At 38.1% G+C, this 21476-nt stretch overlaps 1 protein-coding gene across 1 annotated transcript in view; it reads left to right on the top strand.

Moving 5' to 3' along the window:
* Positions 1-20651, top strand: part of LOC126336825 (uncharacterized) — a 220463-nt gene extending 199812 nt beyond the window's left edge. Inside the window, exons 10-11 of the mRNA XM_050000887.1 lie at positions 4258-4485; positions 20316-20651. Coding sequence (XP_049856844.1) covers positions 4258-4485; positions 20316-20548 — 461 coding nt within the window. The 3' untranslated portion in view covers positions 20549-20651. The remainder of the gene's footprint in view (positions 1-4257; positions 4486-20315) is intronic.
* The last annotated feature ends 825 nt before the right edge of the window (positions 20652-21476 follow it).

Genomic DNA, 21476 nt, shown 5'->3' with positions numbered 1-21476 from the left:
TATAACAGTTGACTGTATCTTAAAAGCTGTAATTTCTATGTTACATATATCTGTGCCTAAGTAAAGTTTTCCCTTACAAAACTTCACATGGTGTACAGTCTCTCCTCCAATACAGTGGATATGTTTACATGTCTGCTTTGATGAAACTACTAATCTGTACACAGGTGATGCCACATTTGTACAGATATGTAAGCGTGGTCCTATTTCTGCACTTCTACATCTGTGGCTACTGGTGTACTTAAAGTAAAGTTTACAGTTGGTGCTCTGGCTTCTTTGTGCTCTTTGCCCATTATACCTATTACTTTCAAACTTTCTTACTACTACATTCATCCCACAGGTCGATGCCCTGTCTTGCATGGATGCTTATTTGCAGAATACTACCTAAATTTTCCTTTACAACATTTATTACAATTACTTGTTTCCTCCACCGAGCGAGGTGGCGCAGTGGTTAGCACACCGGACTCGCATTCGGGAGGACGACGGTTCAATCCCGTCTCCGGCCATCCTGATTTATGTTTTCCGTGATTTCCCTAAATCGTTTCAGGCAAATGTCGGTATGGTTCCTTTGAAAGGGCACGGCCGATTTCCTTCCCAATCCTTCCCTAAGCCGAGCTTGCGCTCCGTCTCTAATGACCTCGTTGTCGACGGGACGTTAAACACTACCCACCACCACTTGTTTCCTCCTTGCAGAGGTGCCTGCACTGCACTGCTTCCTGGACTCGGGTAGGTGCACTGGCCCCAGATCAAATCTGCCCGGTGGACGATAAGGGGTGGTGTGCCGGCCAGCCTTGATGTGGTTTTTAGGCAGTTTTACACAACCTGCTAAGTGAATACCAGGCTGGTCCCCACGTTTCATCTCAGTTATACGGCTCGCTGACATCTGAACACATTCGCACTATTCCACGGATTACACTAGATGCAGACAGTTGGGGTACACTGCTTCCATACCAGGGAGTACGCGGTGGTGGCAGGAAGGGCATCCGGCCACCCCTTAACATTAACATGCTAAATCCAATTAACCACAGCCGAGCCTGCATAATCATGGGACAAGGCTCAAGCGATAATTAGGTAGATAAATAGTAGAGGTGCATGATAGGATGATGCCCCTTTTGTTATTAATATCTTCCTTTTTCCCATTCATTGCAGATACTCTACTGATACTCCAAGAGAGTGAAACACATTATTAAATAATCATTATTTTCCTGTCAAGAATGTTTTGTTTTAGAAGTAGCTTGTAACAGACTCTGTGCCAGTCAGCCAGTGAAATGGAAAAGATGTTCTTATGGGAATTACTCTCCAAGTATATCCATAAAGCTTTGACTGTAATCCAACTTATTGATGGCCATATACACTATCTCATCCAAGGTATCCAGACACTCCTATGTAATGCAAAATTGACCACTAGGTGCTACAAGAGGCAGACCCAGCAGTAGAGAAGCAATAACAGCAGAATGGATTGGTCAGAAGAGCTCACTGACTCAAATGTGTACTAGTGTTTGAATGTTACCTGAGCAACAAATCCATCAAGGACAGCCAATGTTGACTGTTCATGATATGATGTGATGTGGAAAAGCAAAGGAGCAACCATGGCTAAACCAAGACCAGGCAGACCTCATGTACTGATGGACAGGGACTGTCAAGGATCATGGGTGATTGTAGTAAATCTCATGAAATCAGAAGAAGGATTCACTTTTGAGTTCCAGAGTGCTACTAGCAGTCTAACTACCACAATTACTGTGTGAGGAGACTTAAAAGAATTGGGTACAATGATCAAGCAGATCACTAAACGCCAAACATTTCTGTAGCCAGTGCTAAGCATTACTTGACATAGTGTAAAGAGAGTTACCTCTGGACAGTGAATGACTGGAATGAATTACCTGGGGTAATGAGTCACACTATACATCATATCAATCTGGTGGAAGGGTTTGGATTTGGTGAATGCCTGAGGAACTTCACCTGCCATCACGTGTAGAGCCAATAGTGAAGTATGGAGGAGGGGTATTACAGCAAGGGGTATTATTCGTGGTTAGAGAGTGGTCTCGTTATTGCACTTAAGAAAACACTAAATGCAGAAGGATATGAAGACATTTTACAGCACTGCATACTTTATGTAGTAGAGAAACAGTTTGGGGATGGTGACTGTATCAGCATGAGAATGCAGCATGTCATAGAGCAGCATCTGTGAGGCTATGGTTTGTGGACAATAAATAACATTCATCTAATGGACTGGCATGCCCAGAGGCCCAACATGACCCCAATGGAATGCCTTTGAGATGAGTTAGACTGTCAAATTCTCTCCACCACCCAGCATCACTACCTTCTCTGGATCCAGCTCTTGAGGCAGAATGAGCTGCCACTCCTCCTCAGATTCAGACGTGTCACTGAAGTTTCCCAAAGGAGTTCAGGCCATTATAAAGGCAAAGGGTGGACATATCCTACATTAGTGTCCACTATTAGGTGTCCAAATAGCTGTAATCTGATAGTGTATGCTTATGAGACCTAGAAAATGTCACTAAAATCAGCACACAAGCTCAATGTTTGTTAACAACAATTCTTGAAGCAAACTTTGAAAATCAGTTATTATGACAGCATTTCAAATGATGAAAGTGTGAGATAAAGTGATCTATGCAGCCTACACAAAATTGTTGCTGAAAAAAGACTAAAGCATGTAAAGCATACTCTACACGTGACAGATGGATGAATTCTTGGTTCGTTGTTGATATGGGGGAGGGGACCAAATAGCGAGGTCATTGGTCCCATCAGATTAGGGAAGGATCGGAAGGAAATTGTCTGTGCCCTTTCAAAGTAACCATCCTGGCATGTACCTGAAGTGATTTAGGGAAGTCACAGAAAACCTAAATCAGGATGGCCGGACGCAGCTTTGAACCATTGTTGTCCTGAATGTGAGTCCAGTGTGCTAACCACTGCACCACCTCTCTTGGTATGAATTCTTGATTGAGCACTTGTGGAAATCAGTTGAGGGATACAGAAGTAGAGAAAGACCTTGTATCACTTGGAAATGGACTTTTGTGAAATGGGATGAAGCTGAAAACCTGGCTGCCAATCAAGTTGGCTGGAGGAAACTTGATGCCAGAGATGCTACTTAGCGTGGCAGGAACTAAGTCTAAGCCTCTAGAAATCACTGAGTTAGACTGTGTAGCATTCATCAGCTGTAAACCTACCTGATACAAATTTATACGTAAGATCTTACAGGCAGCCCTTATAATCCACAGAGCTCACAAGATTGCACTTGGAACTGAAGCCAGCACACTCCCCAATAAGTCTCTTAAATTCATTTTCATCAGTTGCAGCTGCAAGCAGGTAGACTACGGAATTACATTTATGGGAGACTATATTTCTCTGAATTCATTCTCCTAAGAGACAATGACAGTTAAGGAGAAAAAAATACATATGTATGCATCCAAGAAACTGATTTGCAGTAACTCTCACATTACAAGTGGAAAATATCACTGTATGGAAACATCCTCATTTTAACTCTATTGATAATTGTGACAATACCAAGTTTGTACTGGTAATGGATACCTTCCCATCACTTCTAATAGTCACTCATTTTTGGAAACTGCTTCGGCAGTTTGATTGTATTCACCACTCATGTATCTTCTTTAAAAGTACAATATTGAATTAGATGCTGTCATACTCTAAAATTTTGGTATCTTTGTTGCATCACTTGCTTGAAAATGTTATTGATATTATTCAAGTTTATGTTAAAATTAACATTTGAGATGACAATAATATTTCTTTATTGAGCGGTTTCAGCTTATATACAAGTCATCTTCAGTTATGGCAGGTGCTGACAGTTCCTTGGATCTCTGGTACCATGACTGTACGTCATCCGAGGGCAGTCAGTGCTTGCTCGCGTCCGTGCACACACACTCTCTCTCTCTCTCTCACACACACACACACACACACACACACACACACACACACACACATACAAATATCTGAAGATGGCTTGTGTAAGCCAAAACTGGTCAATAAAGAAATATTATTGTGATCTTGACTGTTCATTTTAATATAAATATAACAACAGGTCACTGTCCTCCATAGACTATGTCAGAAAAATTTATTATTAAAGTTTAGCATCCTCTAAATTTGGGCTTAAATAATGTATTCCCTATCAAAGTTATCATATTAATTAATCTGCCTGATGTTTCATTATTAGAGTTACTTTTGCTGTCAGGCAGATCTTTTTTGGAACTGGCTGGATTGTTACCATTTCCTTTCCTCTTTTTAAAGGCATCATCAGAGATCAAGACCATCCATTTCACATGCATGGTTATCATTTCCACGTGGTTGCTATGGAACCTCTAGAAGAAGAAGAAGGTCCTGTGACAGTTGGGCGAGTAAAAGAAATGAATGAAAATGGGGCAATACACAAGAATCTTGAAACAGCACCTCTTAAAGATACTATTTCTGTTCCAATGAGAGGTTATACGGTCATTAGATTCATAGCAGACAATCCAGGTAAGACCACTTTTTTCCTTTTTTTCCCTAAAACATTATGCATATATTATATAAGTCTTGTGACACATAAGCTGTTAACGGTGTGATTATCCAGTAAAATTCATCCTACTTCTTTTGAGTAACACATAATGTTCTTAATGAATATTATTATTCTACATAATTTTGAATGACAAGTTCTTTATGTGACACTACACAATAAGGGAACTATATCTTGGCTGAAAAGCCCATTCCTAGAGTGAATAGTTAGGAGTAAATGCAATAATTCATTGACAGACTCACAAATCATGTGCACCCCCCCCCCCCCCCCCGGTCTCTCCCCCCCCCCCCCCCCCCCCCCCCCCACACACACACAGAGCTACATTGTGCTGGCTGAATATATAATGCCAGGACTGCATTACGGCAGGTTGACTGTGATGAGGGGTTGTGCTGGGTGGAGTGGGCAAGGGGAGAAAGGAGGCAGGAAGTGAAAGGAGGTTTGGAAAAGTGTGTCTCACAGGTTGGAGGGAGGCTACTAGTGTACAAGATAGGAATGTGGGAGAGACAAGCAGCAGGCGGTTAGGATAGGAATGCGACAAGAGGGAACTGCAGCCAGTGAATTCATGCAACACACAATGACAATGATGTGGACACTTCATTGAAGGATGGTAAAACATTTAAAACTGTTTGCAGCATAGCCTATCATTTCAAAGATAAGAACCACTTATTTCACTGATTCTCATCCATCCTCACCCATTACCACTTAGATCACTGCTTATCACTATTGACATCACCTCCGTATACATCAACACCCCCAATGCCCATGACCTTGCTGCTATTGAACACTATTGTCTTGATGTCCTTCCAACTCCAAGACCACTGTCTCATTCCTTATATATCTAACTAATAACATATGATGAAAATAAAATAGCTCTTTGCCTTTAAATACGTCTGCTTGTGTCTGTATACGTATGGATGGATATGTGTGTGTGTGTGTGTGTGTGTGTGTGTGTGCACGCACGAGTATACACCTATACTTTTTTCCCCCTAAGGTAAGTCTTTCCGCTCCCGGGATTGGAATGACTCCTTACCCTCTCCCTTAAAACCCACATCCTTTCGTCTTTCCCTCTCCTTCCTTCTTTCCTGAAGAAGCAACTGTTGGTTGCGAAAGCTAGAAATTTTGTGTGTGTGTATGTGTGTTATTTTATTGTGCCTGTCTACCGGCACTTTCCCGTTTGGTAAGTCTTGGATTCTTTGTTTTTAATATAACTAATAACATACTCACACAAAATTACTTTTCCTTTGAGGGGAAGATATATAAACAAATCTCACCATATGGGCTGGTTACCCATTGAGCATGCAACTGCAGTGGTGATAATTTGCCTGCCCAGTATGCTGAATGCTTTCACAGACAGGTATTATCTCCCAAATACAGTCCACTGACAGATTTACCCTGCCATATCCTCACACATCTCAAACCCTGCCATCTATCTCAAGAAGCAGCTGAGAAGGATCACCCCCCCCCCCCCCCCCTCCGAAAAAAAAGTGACCCAGTGTCATTCCAGACTGGGGCAACTGACTGATATATATTTCTTGGGCTTAGACTGTCCTGAAAATAGTCGATATTCTATCCCTAATCCTTCCTACACCTCATGAAGTGGTATTCTGCCACCCAATCAGCCTACAAAGTATTTCAGGTCATACTTAAGCTACTCCCACTCCCAGCCCCTTGCCACATTGTTCACATCCCTTGTATCATTGAATTACTTAGTTGTTTGAAGTTCATCAGGAGCACACACAGAATGGCAGTCTCATAATCTGAAATTACTTTTAATGGCAGTTATTTAGTCTAATGATAAATTCAATGCCCTTGTGTTAAATTTTAAACAATTTCACATTTATTCATATTAGACATTTTCATTCAAATGATGACCAGTCTCTATGAATTAAAAGTTCTTTAAGTGTTATTCCTCTGGCAATATGCTTATCATCCATATTTCACTTCTGTACAAGGCTAGATTTCAGGCAAATACCTCCAGGAAAGATTTCCTAACACTTAAATTTACACTCAGTAGTAACAAGTTTCTGTTCTTCAGAAATGCTTTTTTTTGCCATTGTCTGTCTACATTTTATATTCTCTCTACTTTGGCCATCATCCGTTATTTTACTGTCCATACACCAGTTCTCATCTACTTCTTTTAGTTCTCACTTTGTAATCTAATTTCCTCAGTGTCACATTATTTACTTAGACTAGATTCCATTAGCCTTGTTTTGCTTTTGTTAATGTTCATCTTACAGTCTCCAGTCACGACACTGTCCATTCCATTCAAATGCACTTCTAAGTCCTTTGTTGTCTCTGACAGAATAACCATGTCATCAGCAAATGCAAAGTTTTAATTTCTTCTCCCTGAACTTTAATTTACTTTCCAAATTTCTCCTTGCTTCCCTTCATAGCTTGCTCAATGTACAGACTGAATAACACTGGGGACAGGTTACAACACTGTCCCACTCCCTTATCAACCACTGCTTCCCTTTCACATCCTTTGGCTCTGATAACTTCCATCTGCTTGTGAATAGCTTTTTCTCCGTGTATTTTAAACCTGCTGGCTTCAGAAGTTTGAAGAGTGTATTCCAGCCAACATTTTCAAAAGCTTTTTGCAATTTACAAATGCTACAAGTGTAGGTTTCTCTTTCCTTACTGTATAATCAGAGATCTGTCATAGTACCAGTACTACCTCATGTGTTCCAACATTTCTTCAAAACTAAAACTAATGTTCCCTAAGGTTGACTTCCAAGAATTTTTCTGTACTCATGTAAATAATTCATATCAGTATTTTGCAACCTGACCAATTAAACTGATAGTTCTGTATTATTAACACCTGTCAGCACCTGCTTTCTTTGGAATTAGAATTATTAATTCTTTGTCTTTCCCTTGTCACATATATATTGCACACCAGGTGAAATAGTTCTGTCATGTCTGGCTCTCGCCAAGATACCAGCAGTAAGGGAACACTGTCAACTTGAGGGATTTGCTGCAGTTTAGGTCTTTCACTGCTCTGTCAAATTCTTCCCACAGTATCATGTCTCCCATCTCATCTTCAACTACTTCGTCTTCTATTTCTGTAATATTGCTTTCAAGTTCTTTTCCCTTGTATAGTTCTATACATTCATTCTGCCTTTCAGCTTTCCCCTATTTGCTTAGTACTGGTTTTTCTAAGTTCTTGATCATCATTTTTTTTGTTTTCCATCATTACTTAGTTACTGCCGGATTTATGGAGATGTGTTCTGTCTAAGTCACTAGATGAAAGGCAGTTTGCTTTATGCTATATGTGTTTTGCTTCTTTTACTTGTGAAGCATCTTCAGTGGCCTGTAATACATATTTCTTTTTAGATATATGATAAATGTATTATGTGGTAGTTACAGTATGTTACTATGTTACATTCTGTCATGTTCTTCTCATGTTTTTTAGATTAGAAACTTTTTAGCACAAATATCGCGATGTTAAAATTATTGTTTGGTGTTACTTATGATTTCCAGTGTTGTTAGTCCTTATGTGTGGTACTAGAGATGTGTTCAGTCAGTCCTCATGCTCCAATGTTTTTTCACCCACATTTATTATAACACATCACTTTCACTTTTACATGAGTTCTTGATATTCATATAGCTGCTTCTCTTTTTTCCAAAGCCCTCTTTGATGTTCCTATCGGTGGTATCTATTTTCCCATAGTTATACAAACTTTTATAGACTTACATTTGTCCTCTAGCCAGTTATTTTTAACACTGTAGTAATCTGTTTCTACTGTGTTAAAATAGTCCACTGATGACAGTTTTTATACAATTAAGCCTACAATGTATTGTGTTCCTGTGTGATCTAATGTGCCACAGCACTGAAAGAGCTGTTGAATGCAGTAAACATTAACATCTGTCATCTTAAACATGACTTTGCTTCTTGTGTGTATAGTTGATGCCAATTCATTTTATTATCTCTATAATAATATTACACAAGTCTGTAACCTCGAGGATAACTTCTGTAAACTCCAGATGATGTTCTCATTAACATAATACATAACATATACCTTTTGGCCCATTAGCTTTGTGTACTAGCAGTAAAGATTCTTCATTCTGATTTAAAGGTTCTCTCATGTTTTGTGAAAAAATATCACAATTTTCACTCCCAAGTTGTATTTCTCTTTGCTAGTACTTAACTATGATTATATTATGGCTCTGTCTTCCAGAAACATTTACATGAGAAGAGTTATAATGGACTCGTGAAATCTCAGAGATAAAACACACTGTGCTCTGGTCACTATGAATGCTATTGGCAAAAAGACATACATGTAACCTCTAAAGAGAGATATTCAGATACATGCTGTATTACATGTGATGCAACTGAGTGAAAAGAACAGCCTTCACATCAGTCACATCATGTATGATGACCCCCATCTTCTGTCTCTACTATTTATTCATAGTCTGCATTTTATACATTTAATAGATTTTTCACCTAGGATTGACACATAAGAAAAAGGGAGAGAATTCAGTCATAGAGAATTTATTTTCGTCTTCATTCTTAAATGTGTGCCATAATTTATCTTGTTTCTGTTTCCCATCTGTCTTCTGAGGTGACAGTTTTTTTACAAAAATTCCTGAATTTGAAGTTTTCTAAAGTTTTTAACCATGTCTGCCCACTAGCATTCTATAGTTGTTCCTATTTCAATTATTTATAAATAATGCTCTTCCAGTGTTCCAGTTATTAAACATTCCTGTTTGTACAAGTTACACAGAGATGTCTTGTGGAATGCAACATAAGTTGTCAAAGTGAATACAATATTCTTGTTGACAGGGCAGCCATAAGTAAGCATCAAATCATGTGGAATTTGATGAAATCTTGGGTTTTATAATAATCAAGACCAAACTATTAGTACTGACAAGGATAAATTTTTGGAAGGATAACGAAATGTGTTATAATGGACATCTATCAAAGGAAGAGGTGTGTCACCTACAAACCTACATGTCATAGTACAGAGCAAATAAAGGGCAGATAGGCTTCTGAGACCATAGGATTTAATACTGAGACAGGTTACTGAATATTTATTTAAGTGCTGCAAACATTAAATCAAATATTTGCTGTTGCAGTTCTTGCACTGCATTACTCATCCAATGAAAAAGGCACTAAAATGAAGCTTAACACTGACTACAGATTAATGAATATTAATTAATAAGAAAGTCAGAAAACTTTCTCACGAGTCTTTAGAGTGAAATTTATCTTCTGGATGCAAAGAAAAAAGGACAAAAAGTGGAAGGATACCACCTTTTCCCTTTTAAAAAAATAAAAATAAAAAACTAATCAAAGTGGTCACATATAGGTAGTGTGTTAGCTAATAAAAGATTACAACATATGAAATTCAAGGGCTTCTGACGTTAGTGAAATACTACCACATTTTGGACAGTATATGAAGTAGTAACAGAAGAGAGGAAACAGGGAATCATAGTATGTAACATAAACAACAGTGGGTTATTAATAGAATAGATACCATATGAAAAAAGAGACACAATAAAAATTATATCAAAAGGAAAACAAGAGTATAGAAACAGAAACATTGTGTCAAAACTTAACATTCAATGATAAAAAATTTACAAGAAAAGAGCTTATTTGGAAGAAATGTTAGATGCTAAAAATAAAATTCCATCAGAGAAAATAATGGAGTAGACAAAAACAAAAGTAGGTAAAAAGTAATAGGTAAATGTGCAGAAAGACTTAAAATAATAACCAAAGACCAAAATGACATAAGTGTTTATACAAAATGTAGCACCTTATGATGTTGACTTTAGAAAGAGGTTATTAGTATTTAAGTGTTGTCTTAATTAGCTACATTAATAGTTTACAATTTCATAGCTACAGAAGTTTAATTTTAGTGTATCTGTAGCTGCAACAATATTATCATCTTTGTATGTGAAAGCAAAACCATACTCTATGCATATAGATCATAAATCAAAAATTTTTGCTTTTAGTACATACAAAGACAGCTGCTCCTCAGTTCAGTCCCAACAGCTGGAGCTCATCAGGTACATAGAGGAGCTGTGAACATAGCAGCCAATATTTACTTATTTATTTTTTTGGCATTGGAGCCATCAAACATACCGTGGATTATGAGCAACTCACCAAAGCACACGCTACCCACAGCCGATTGCAGGACTATTTGCAAAACAGCTCTACAGGACTGCAGATTTAGTACATATGGTCAGCAGGGGCAAAAGTTCTGACTTCACGTGCTATGTCTCAAGCCAGACCAACCCCTTTTACACCTGACGGCCTCCACAAGATGTTGTCTGATAGTGTGCATCAATTGACCCACCCTGCCCTGTGAATATGAGCATAAAATTGATAAATTCATTAGGCCCAGCATTAAAAAGGATTGCCACAAATGGGCAAGGGAGAACTTACTGTGCCAGCAATGGGACATGAGCACCCATGTGCAGAAGTAGGTCAGAGAGTTTCTGAACACAACAGACCGATTCTCACACATACATCTAGATATCATATGACCACTGCCCCTCTCTGAAAGATATCACTGCTTACTGACTGATATTGATAGGTATGCTCAGTGAGATGAAGCAGCACCAGTTGCAGACAGCAGCAGAAATGGTAGACAAAGGCTTTTCATCTGCACAAATACCATGGTTCGGGTACCTGTCACATGTCACCATGGATCAAGGACCAATTTCACTCAGCCTGTTCAATGAGCTATACAATCTGTGCGGATTTTGGTACCATTGAACCACCAGTTACCATGCATTGAGTAATGGGATTGTGGAGTGGTGGCGCAGAACATTAAAGGCTGCACTTATGTACTATAAAAACAGATGGACCTCCGCACTGCCTATGATTTTGTGGAGCCTATGAACTGCATGTGGAGATGCTCCACAGTGGAGATGTTGTAGGGAGAGGCTTTAAATTTACCAACAGAGTAGTTTTTTTTTTCATGGCCTGGACAGGAAGCTACAAATTTACCATATTTGCTTCGACAAGTGTAGAGCCAAATTTGCAAAGTTACAACTCTTACAGCATCATGGCATGGAGATAATGATATTTTCATCCACAAAGAGTTGCAAACATGCTCACATGTAATTCTGTGGGCAGGTGTGTATGCCCCCTTCGCAATCAACATACACTGGGCCACACAAAGTATCACAATGAGATGAGCCTACATTGCGCATGAAATGTGACAGTAAGTAGAGGCAGTGTCATTCAAATGAGGGAAACTGGCTTATATCCTCACATCAGATGATGAGATAGACACAGGATCAGACAGAACTGGCACCTGCTTCATCAGTACAGGGAGCATCAGTACAGGGCGTAGATTATAAGCAAGCAGGGGAAACACAGCTAATGCCACTCCAGACACGACAAGAGGTGACACTGGGGACTCCAGTAAATCACGCCACGGCAGGGCAATGAGAGCATTTCAAATACCCACACATTCTGGGGACTCCACTTGCCAGCAGGAGGGCTGTGTTGAAATTGTCACTAGAAAAGATTTGTGTAAGCTATGGTACAGAGACCATTTTTATGTTATGTTTGCTCTTTGCAATTTTTGATTATCCTTTGCCTATTACTACTGACAGTTACAATTTATTTTCAAGGGAAAAAGTCATTGTAGAGTAGTAGTGTGACAGCTTAATTGCCACTTAAAACAACATGCAAGAAAGCTACAGGATAAAATGTTTCTCTTAAGTCACTCTCACTTAAACAGGGAGAAGGTCAGAATGTCCTACTTAAAAAGGACATACCTGCCACAGATATTTCTTTTAGGATTACTAGTGTTGCTCTGAGAGTAGGTTTATGGCATCATAAAGACTTCAGGGTTGTTCTTATCAGAATCGACAGCAAACGAAAGCTGAAGATGAAGAGATAGAGAAAGTATATGAGGAGGATGTTGATATTTTAATACAGTATGTAAAGGGAGATGAAAATCTAATGGTAATGGGGGACTGGAATGCAGTTGTAGGGGAAGGACTAGAAGAAAATGTTACAGGAGAATATGGGCTTGGGACAAGGAATGAGAGAGGAGAAAGACTAATTGAGTTCTGTAACAAATTTCAATTAGTAATAGTGAATACTCTGTTCAAGAATCACAAGAAGAGGAGGTATACTTGGAAAAGGCCACATGACAGAGAAAGACTTCAGTAAGATTACATCATAGTCAGATGAAATTTTGAAATCAGATACTGGATTTTAAAGCGTACTCAGATCACAATATAGTAGTGAAGAAGAGTAGTCTGAAGTTTAAGACATTAGCCAGGAAGAATTAATACGTAAAGAAGTGGGATATGAAAGTACTAAGGAATGACGAGATACACTTGAAGTTCTCTAAGGCTTCAGATACAGCAATGAGAAATAGCTAAGTGGATAGTATAGTTGAAGAGGAATGATCTCTAAAAAGGGCCATCGCAGAAGTAAAAACATAGGTACAAAGAAGATAACTGCGAAGAAACCATGGGTAACAGAAGAAATACGAGGGCTATCCACAAAGTACATTACATTTTGGAATTAAAAATAAATAAAGTATTGAATTTTTTTTATTATATACAAATGAAAGCCACACTTAAATACTACTTTTCTACATAGTTGCCATTTAAATTAAGGCACTTATCATAGCGATGGATGAGCTTGGAAATTCCTTCGTCGTAAAATTCGGCCGCCTGCATCTTCAACCACATGGTTACCTCTTCTTGAAGGTGTGCGTCTTCATCAAAATGCTGCATAGCCAACCACTTCTTCATTTCTGGGAATAACTGGAAATAACTCAGTGCCAGGTTGGGACAGTACGGTGGATGAGGAAACAACTCCCACTTAAAAGATTCGACAACTTCATGAGTGGCATTTGCCGTGTGAGCCCGAGCATTGTCGTGAATCAGCAAGATCTCTGAGCCCAAATTTCCCCTGTGCTTGTTTTGTATTGCTCTCATGAGGTTATGCAGAGTTTGGCAATACCTTTGAGTGTTTATTGTAGTGCCTCTTTCCAGGAAATCCACCTTTTCTGTCCCAAAAGACAGTCGCCATTACCTTCCTTGCCGACATTGTCTGCATGCATTTCTTGGGTTTTTGGGGGGAATTTGTGTGCCCCCACTGCATTGACTGCAATTTTGTCTCGCAGTTCACATGCTTAACCCATGTTTCATCACCAGTAACGATGCGATCAAGTAATGAGTCGCCATCTTTCTCGTAAGCGTCCAAAAACGTTAACACTGCAGCCATTCACTGATTTTTGTGAATCTCTGTCAATATTTTTGGTATCCATCTTGCACAAAACTTGTGGTAACCAAGCTTTTTGGTAATGATTTCGTGCAACGAACTTCGTGAAATTTGTGGAAAACTCATAGAGACACGTTTCACGGACCGCAGCATCGACTTTTTCGACAAGTTCAGCAGTCACTATGCTGGGTCTTCCACTTCGCTCTTCGTCGTGAATGTTAGTTCGGCCATTTTTAAATTTTATGACCCATTGATGCACTCCACCTTCAGTGATTATGTTGTCCCCATACACTTCACAAAGCTGCCGATAGCGTTCTATCGGTGTACAGTTTTTTTGCAGTCAGAAACCTTATTACAGCAAGCACTTCACCCTTCACGGCATTTTCAATTAACGCTGACCTTTCAAACTGTCACAGTAACTCAAAGGAGTACAGCACTAACCTCTCACTAGCACGGCAGGATGCCGACTGAGCAGCAGAATGTCATGACACCAAGATGGCCGCGCTAGCCTCGCCCCTAATGGACACAAACGAAAACGTAATGTACTTTGTGGATAGCCCTTTTATTTCAGTTGATCAATGAAAGGAGGAAGTACAAAAATGTTCTGGCAAACTAAGTAATACAGAAATATGCAAAATGTATCCAAATACAAACTTTCTTTGTACAGATTTTCTTAAGAGAGACTGCTTCACGAAACATGGGATGCTTCTGAACAAAAAGGGCAAGAAACTTTTGTGTGGGAAAATCAGTGAAATGTTAGAGAGACTGAATAAACATAGTGACAGCATGTCATTACCATTAGCTCCAACAGTTTTAAAGCAAGCAACAGCAGAAGTATTCCCACAAAAAATGCTAAAAGCATCAGAAACAATCACACCAACAACAAAAACAAAAGCAGCAACAGCAGCTACATCGACAGCAGAGCCACCTCTGGTACCAGCAGCGCCAACATAATCAATGGCAGCTGGACCAACTCCACCAAAAGTATTAAAAACATCAAGAACAGTTACACTAACAACAACAACTGCAGTAACAGCTCCATTAGCTACAGAGCCAGCCCTAATACCAGCAGGAAAATCAACAGAAAAAGCAACAGAACCATCATTAGCAACAGCAGAACCATCCACAATAGCAGCAGAATCAACTCCAACATTAGCAGAACCAGTACTGTCAACTAAAAAAACTTCAGACAGCAGAGGGAGGCCAGTGCCTCCATCCCATCTAAATGATTTTTTAGTGGAAACCAGAAAGAGGAGGAAGCCCACAAGAGAAACAAAGATATGACCTTATTTAAGTCGGTAAAGCAGAGAAATATACAAGGTATGTACAACTTTAAAATAATCCACCAGTATGTACAGGGCTTGAGCAAGAAATATGAACAATTAGATGTGTTTGTAAATGAAATTATGCCTGATGTGCTTGGTATAAGTGAACACTGGCTATCTGATGCCAAATTAGAACTTTTTAAACCTCTTAACATGGTACTAGCTAATAAGTTTTGCAGATCTACTATCTTAGGTGGGGGTGTGTCAGTGTATGTAAAAAGCACATTTGATTTTAAGTCTGTAAATGTCAGTAAATATTCATTAGAAGGAACAATTGAATTATGTGCAGCATGTATAAAGGTACCAAATGATGAAATTTATGTCATACGTTTATACAGACCGCCAGGTGGAAACTTCGAAGTTTTCTTAACAAAGTTTTGTGACATGATAGAGAATGTTTTTATATCACACCTGAACAAGTTAATAATTATAGGAGACTTCGACATAAATGTATTAGCAGATAAGTTACACACTAGACAATTCAAGAATACTCTGCAACCAGGGACACTGAAACATGTCAGTCTGCAGTAGATAACATAATCACTGGTATTCGTCTTTACGATCTTACATCTTCTGTTATTATAAGTGCTTTGTCAGACCACCATGCAGTAGAACTAAATGTGCATATAAAAAAGGTTCCTACACACAGTTGCTATAGATAAATTAGGATGAATACAGACCACAATATAACTCATTTGAATAATATGCCAAGGAATGTGGACTGGAACAATGCTCTAACAACACTTCACAGTTAAGGCAAATTCTCAAGTGAACTATTCTACATTCTTAACCAAGCCTGCCCATTAATAAAAAAGAGAATTCAGTCACATGCTGTAACCCAAAACTGGATATCAAGTTCAGTCACTGAGGCTAGAGAAAAACTAAGATGGTATGAGTATGCTATGTTAAATGACTTGAGCAATAAAAAATTAAAAGAAGAGTTCAAAAAGTATCAGAAATACTATGCAGACCTCCTAATTTCAGAAAAACAGATTTGAAAGTTTCATTCAGAGTTCAAATAATATCTCCATAACATTATGGTCACTAGTAAATAGAGAAATAGGTAAATCTGAGAAACATACAACTGAAAATCACTTGCTGATAAATGGCACAATAGAAACTGATCAGAATAAGATAGCAGATCTATTTAATATTTACTTAGCCTCTGTTGGCTCCAGCATAAACAACCAGCTTAAAAATCATAAATAGAAATTCAGTGGAACACCAGTGTCAGGCAGTATATTTTTGATGCCAACAAGTAAAGAAGAAATGATTAAAATAGTGAGTAGCTTAAAGAATTCCCAAGCAGCAGGATATGATGGTCTTAGTCTGGACACTCTTAAGAAATGTATGCATAAAATTGCATCACCTTTATCAACAGTTATCAACTCTCATTTGGAAGATGATCTATTTCCAGATGAGTTGAAAATTGTTTGAGTTGTGCCTGTTTTTTAAAAAACTTTCGACCCATTTCTGTTCTTCCAATAATATCCAAAATCTTTGAGAAAGTAATATACATAAGAACCTGGAACTTCCTGGTATGTAAAAAAGTGATTTCTAAGGGGCAGTATGGGTTTGTCAAGGGGTCGTCCACCATTACAGCAGCATCCAACTTAATCAAAGGTGTCACTCAAGCAATAGATAATAAAGAACATGTATGTGGCATCTTTCTGGACTTACAAAAAGCATTTGGCTGTGTTGATACGACCATATTGCTGGACAAACTGTGGAACTATGCCATTCGAGGCACAGCCCATTATCTGATGAGGTCCTACTTGACAAATAGGAAGCAGTTTGTGTCTATTAGCACTACAGAGGGAGCATTCAAATCAAACACCACTGACATAAATTTTTATATTCCACAGTGGTCAATATTAGGACCACTTCTTTTTATTATTTATGATAATGATATTCAGTCCATAACAAACCATGCAACAGCTATCTTATATGCAGATGATACCATGTTAATATGCTGCAATCCAAGCTATTCGCAGCTCGAAATGGAATCCAATACAGCAGCAGGCTTAATTATGCTGTATTTTAATGAAAACAAACTAAAATTAAACACAAATAAATCTGTCTATATTGAATTTGATCTTGGAAGGCAAAAAACTCATGAAAACCAAATCTTAATGGTTGATGAACACATTAAAAAACAATACTCAACCAAATTTCTTGGCCTGACACTTGATGCAGAGTTAAACTGGTCTGATCATGTGAATGATATTTGCAAAAATAAAAGCTAAGTTCTATCATATATGTCCTAAGAAAACTGACACCTTTTTGTAACATCACCACTCTGAGGCAAATATATTTTGCACTATTTGAATCCCATCTAAGCTATGGGATAGAAGCATGGGGATCCAGCAGTAAAGGTAATATGAAAAGTGTACTTATCTTAGAAAACAAGGCACTTAGAATTATGGGAAAGAAATGTTCCAGGGAGTCCTGCAGAAATTTGTTTAAAGAATTTAAAATACTAACTGTTCATAACCTGTATGTGCTAAAGATAAGCATTATGGTAGTAAACAGTAACAAAACACTTAAGAAATACATGATTACAACACTAGAGGTAGAGAGAGATACCACATCATCTCACATAGAACAACACTCTATGAGAAAATCCCTCACTATGCAGGCATAAGACTACTGAATTGCTTCCATCTTAATATCTCCAAATTGCCCATTACAAAACTAAAAACGAATTAAAATTATGGCTCCTAAACAATCCTGTATATTCAATAGATGAGTTTCTAGATTTAGTAAACTTGTATGATGGAAGACCATCTATCTAAAACTATATGTAATCTCAGATCTTAGACTGTGTCACAAACTGTAAATATTTGAATGTCACATATGAATACTATGTCACAAACTGTAGATTCCTTAGACTGTGTCACAAACTGTAAATATTTGAATGTGACATATGAATACTATGTCACAAACTGTAGATTCCTTGATCTAAGTATGGCAATAACATTTTTTTATGTATAGTCCAAATATGTAACTCTGTTCTCTCAACTAAATTTAGAAAAAGTTATGTAGATAAAAGTGCCAGCCAATAATATGTAACCCTAGTAAGTAAGGCTCTGACTTATTCATAAGACTGGAACAAAAAAACCTTTTTTTGTAATCAGTTGATGTTGGATCAAAATAAATAAATACAAGTCGCTGAGGAATGTGCAAATAGGGAGTGCAGGGAACCTACGATGAAATAGCTGCATGAAAAATGTGAAGAAATAAAGAAAGAAATGATCATCAGAAGGACAGACTGAGCATACAGCAATGTAAAAACAACCTTCGGTGACATTAAAACTAAGGTTGGTAACATTAAGAGTGCAACAGGAATTCCACTGCTAAATGCATAGGAGAGAGCAGATAGGTGGAAAGAATACATTGAAAGTGTCTATAAGGGGGAAGATTTGTCTGATGTGATGGAAGAAGAAATAGGAGTCGATTTAGAAGAGATAAGGGATGCAATATTAGAATCAGAATTTAAAAGAGTTTTGGAGGACTTAACATTAAATAAGGCAAAAGGGATGGATAACATTCCATCAGAATTTCTAAAATTATTGGGAAGGGGGAGAGGGAGGGAGTGGCAACAAAACGACTATTTACATTGGTGTGTAGAATGTATGTCTGGCAACATACCATCTGACTTTTGTAAAAATATCGTCCATACAATTCTGAGGACTGCAAGAGGTGGCAAGTACAGAATTATCGCACTATTAGCTTAACAGCTCAAGCATCCAAGTTGCTGACAAGAATAGTATACAGAAGAATGGAAAAGAAAACTGAGGATGTGCTAGATGGTGGCTTTAGAACAGGTAAAGGCAGCAGAGAGGCAATTCTGACATTGCAGTTGATAATGGAAGCAAGACTAAAGAAAAATCCAGACATTTTCATAGGATTATTAATCCTGGAAAAAGCATTTGACAATCTAAAATGGTGCAAGATGTTCCAAGTTCTGAGAAAAATAGGGGTAAGCTATAGGGAGAGATGGGTAATAAAAATATGTACAACAGCCAAGAGGGAATAATAAGAGTGGACGATCGAGAACGAAGTGCTTGGATTAAAAAAGATGCAAGACAGGGATGTAGTCTTTCACCTCTACTGTTCAATATGTACGTCAAATAAGCAATTATGGAAAAAAAAAGGTTCGGTAGTGGAATTAAAATTCAATGTGAAAGGATACCAATGATACGATTTGCTGATGACATTGCTATCCTTAGTGAAATTGAAGAAGAATTACATGATCTGCTGAATCAACTGATCAACCTAATGAGTACAGGATATGGATTGAGAGTAAATCAAAGAAAGACAAAAGTAACAAGAAGTACCAGAAATGAGAACAGCGAGAAACATAACACAAAGATTGATGGTAGTAAAGTAGGCGAAATTCTGCTACTTCAGCAGTAAAGTAACCAATGACACACAGAGCAAGGAGGACATTAAAATCACACTAGCAATGGCAAAATGGGCATTCCTGGCCAAGAGAAGTCTACTAATATCAAACATAGGCCTTAACTCGATGAATAAATTTCTAGGAATGTACGTCTAGAGCACAGCATTGTATGGTGGTGAAACATAGACTGTGGGAAAACCAGAACAGATTAGGTTTGAAGCATTAGAGATGTGGTGCTACAGACGAATGGTGAAAATTAAGTCAACTGATAAGGTAAGGAATGAGGAAATTTTGTGCAGAATTAAAGAGAAAAGGAATGTTTGGAAAACACTGACAAGGAGAAGGGACAGATGATCTGTTAAGACATCAGGGAATGATTTCCATCATGCTAGAGGCAGCTGAAGGGTGCAAAAACTGTAGACGAAGACAGAGATTGGAATACGTTCAGCAAATAATTGAGGATGTAGGTTGCGAGTGTTACTCTGAGATGAAGAGGTTGGCACAGGAGAGGAATTCGTGGCAGGCCGTATCAAAGACTGGTGACCCAAAACAAAGTTGCAGTTACAGTGATGGTCATACCTGTTGCTCTTTTGATTGTACAGCTGCTTCTTTGTATGTTACTCTGATGATTGTTATGTTGTAAGCCACCTTCAGAATATAATATTAGTCACAAAGTGTTGTGTCATACAGAGTGTTTACAGTGAAGCACATTAAGTGAAGGCATGCTGTAAGCCAGAGGAAATACTCTGTGACTAATATTTAGTACACTATTCTGCAGAAAGAGGGATGAACTTACGAACTGGCGTGATTTTTTGGATATTCAAATGTTGTAGCACAGAAAAGTTTATTTTTCCTTATTTTTGTTTTCAGGATACTGGTTCTTTCACTGTCATATATCAAATCATGCAGAACTTGGTATGGGTGTAGTACTGAAAGTTGGTGGGCATGATGAGATGGTATCAATTCCATCAGATTTTCCTCAGTGTGGAAACTGGAAGTGGACTTACCATGAAGAAGCTGCTGGATCAAGATCCTATGGAAGTTTACTGGCATTGTTGCTTTGTTTGTCTCTCCTAGAAGTATATTACATAGGCATGGCATGACATTTTCTGTAGTTACTTTATTTCATTCTCAAAAAAACTACCATTACATGCAACTCTATCATTTCAGAAATTATTATATACAATAAATAAAAAAAATATTGAATTCTGTTTTTTTAAATGCTATAAATATTACTCTAAACTCTGGGATATTTAACATGCTCCACTATGTTACAAATTTACGATGACAATATGTTCTCTAAATGAAGCATTTTTATCATATGATGTCATGTTGCTAGGCAAAAAATTGCAGTACTCTGAAGGGATCATCAGCTGAACAAAAAATAGAATGTTCTTGTGTCAAGTGATGACAGAAGTAAATGATTAAAGTTTTGAACCATTATAACAATATGAGTATTTTATGAAACTACCTTGAACACAAATTAAAATATCAGTATGAGACTGAAGAAATGAGGAAACTGACAACTAAATTGCTTCACCCACATAAGCCCCCCCCCCCCCCCCACACACACACACACACACACACGTACACACATATATGCAGACTGTTCCAGGCGTCTGTCCACCAAAAGTATGCACCAAGTTGAACTTGATTTGCCACTGAATACACAAAGTGGAATAGACTCTCTGGCATTAAACAAGCTTTTTCTTCTCCCCGACAGGATTTAAAAAAAAATAAAAAAAATAAAAGGCAACTTTTACAAAGTATTTTTAAGCAAAAGGTCAATATTGCTCGTAACATGAAATTCATAGAATTGTTATTTCAGTTACCAGCCATGATCCATAGCTTTAAAAGTGCTGTTGTAGTGGCTTTGGCAATATCCATCTGAAATGAATTCGCAATTGTGAATAAGGACTACCATCAGCTGTAGAACGGAATAACGACGATGAAAGTTTTTTTTTGTGCCGGACTGGAACTCGAACCCAGATTCCGCACTTTTCGCAAGCAGTCATCTGTGCACGACTCACA

The sequence above is a fragment of the Schistocerca gregaria genome, chromosome 2, assembly GCF_023897955.1.
Source record: "Schistocerca gregaria isolate iqSchGreg1 chromosome 2, iqSchGreg1.2, whole genome shotgun sequence".
NCBI lineage: Eukaryota > Metazoa > Arthropoda > Insecta > Orthoptera > Acrididae > Schistocerca > Schistocerca gregaria.
This window is presented reverse-complemented; position numbering and strand designations above follow the sequence as displayed.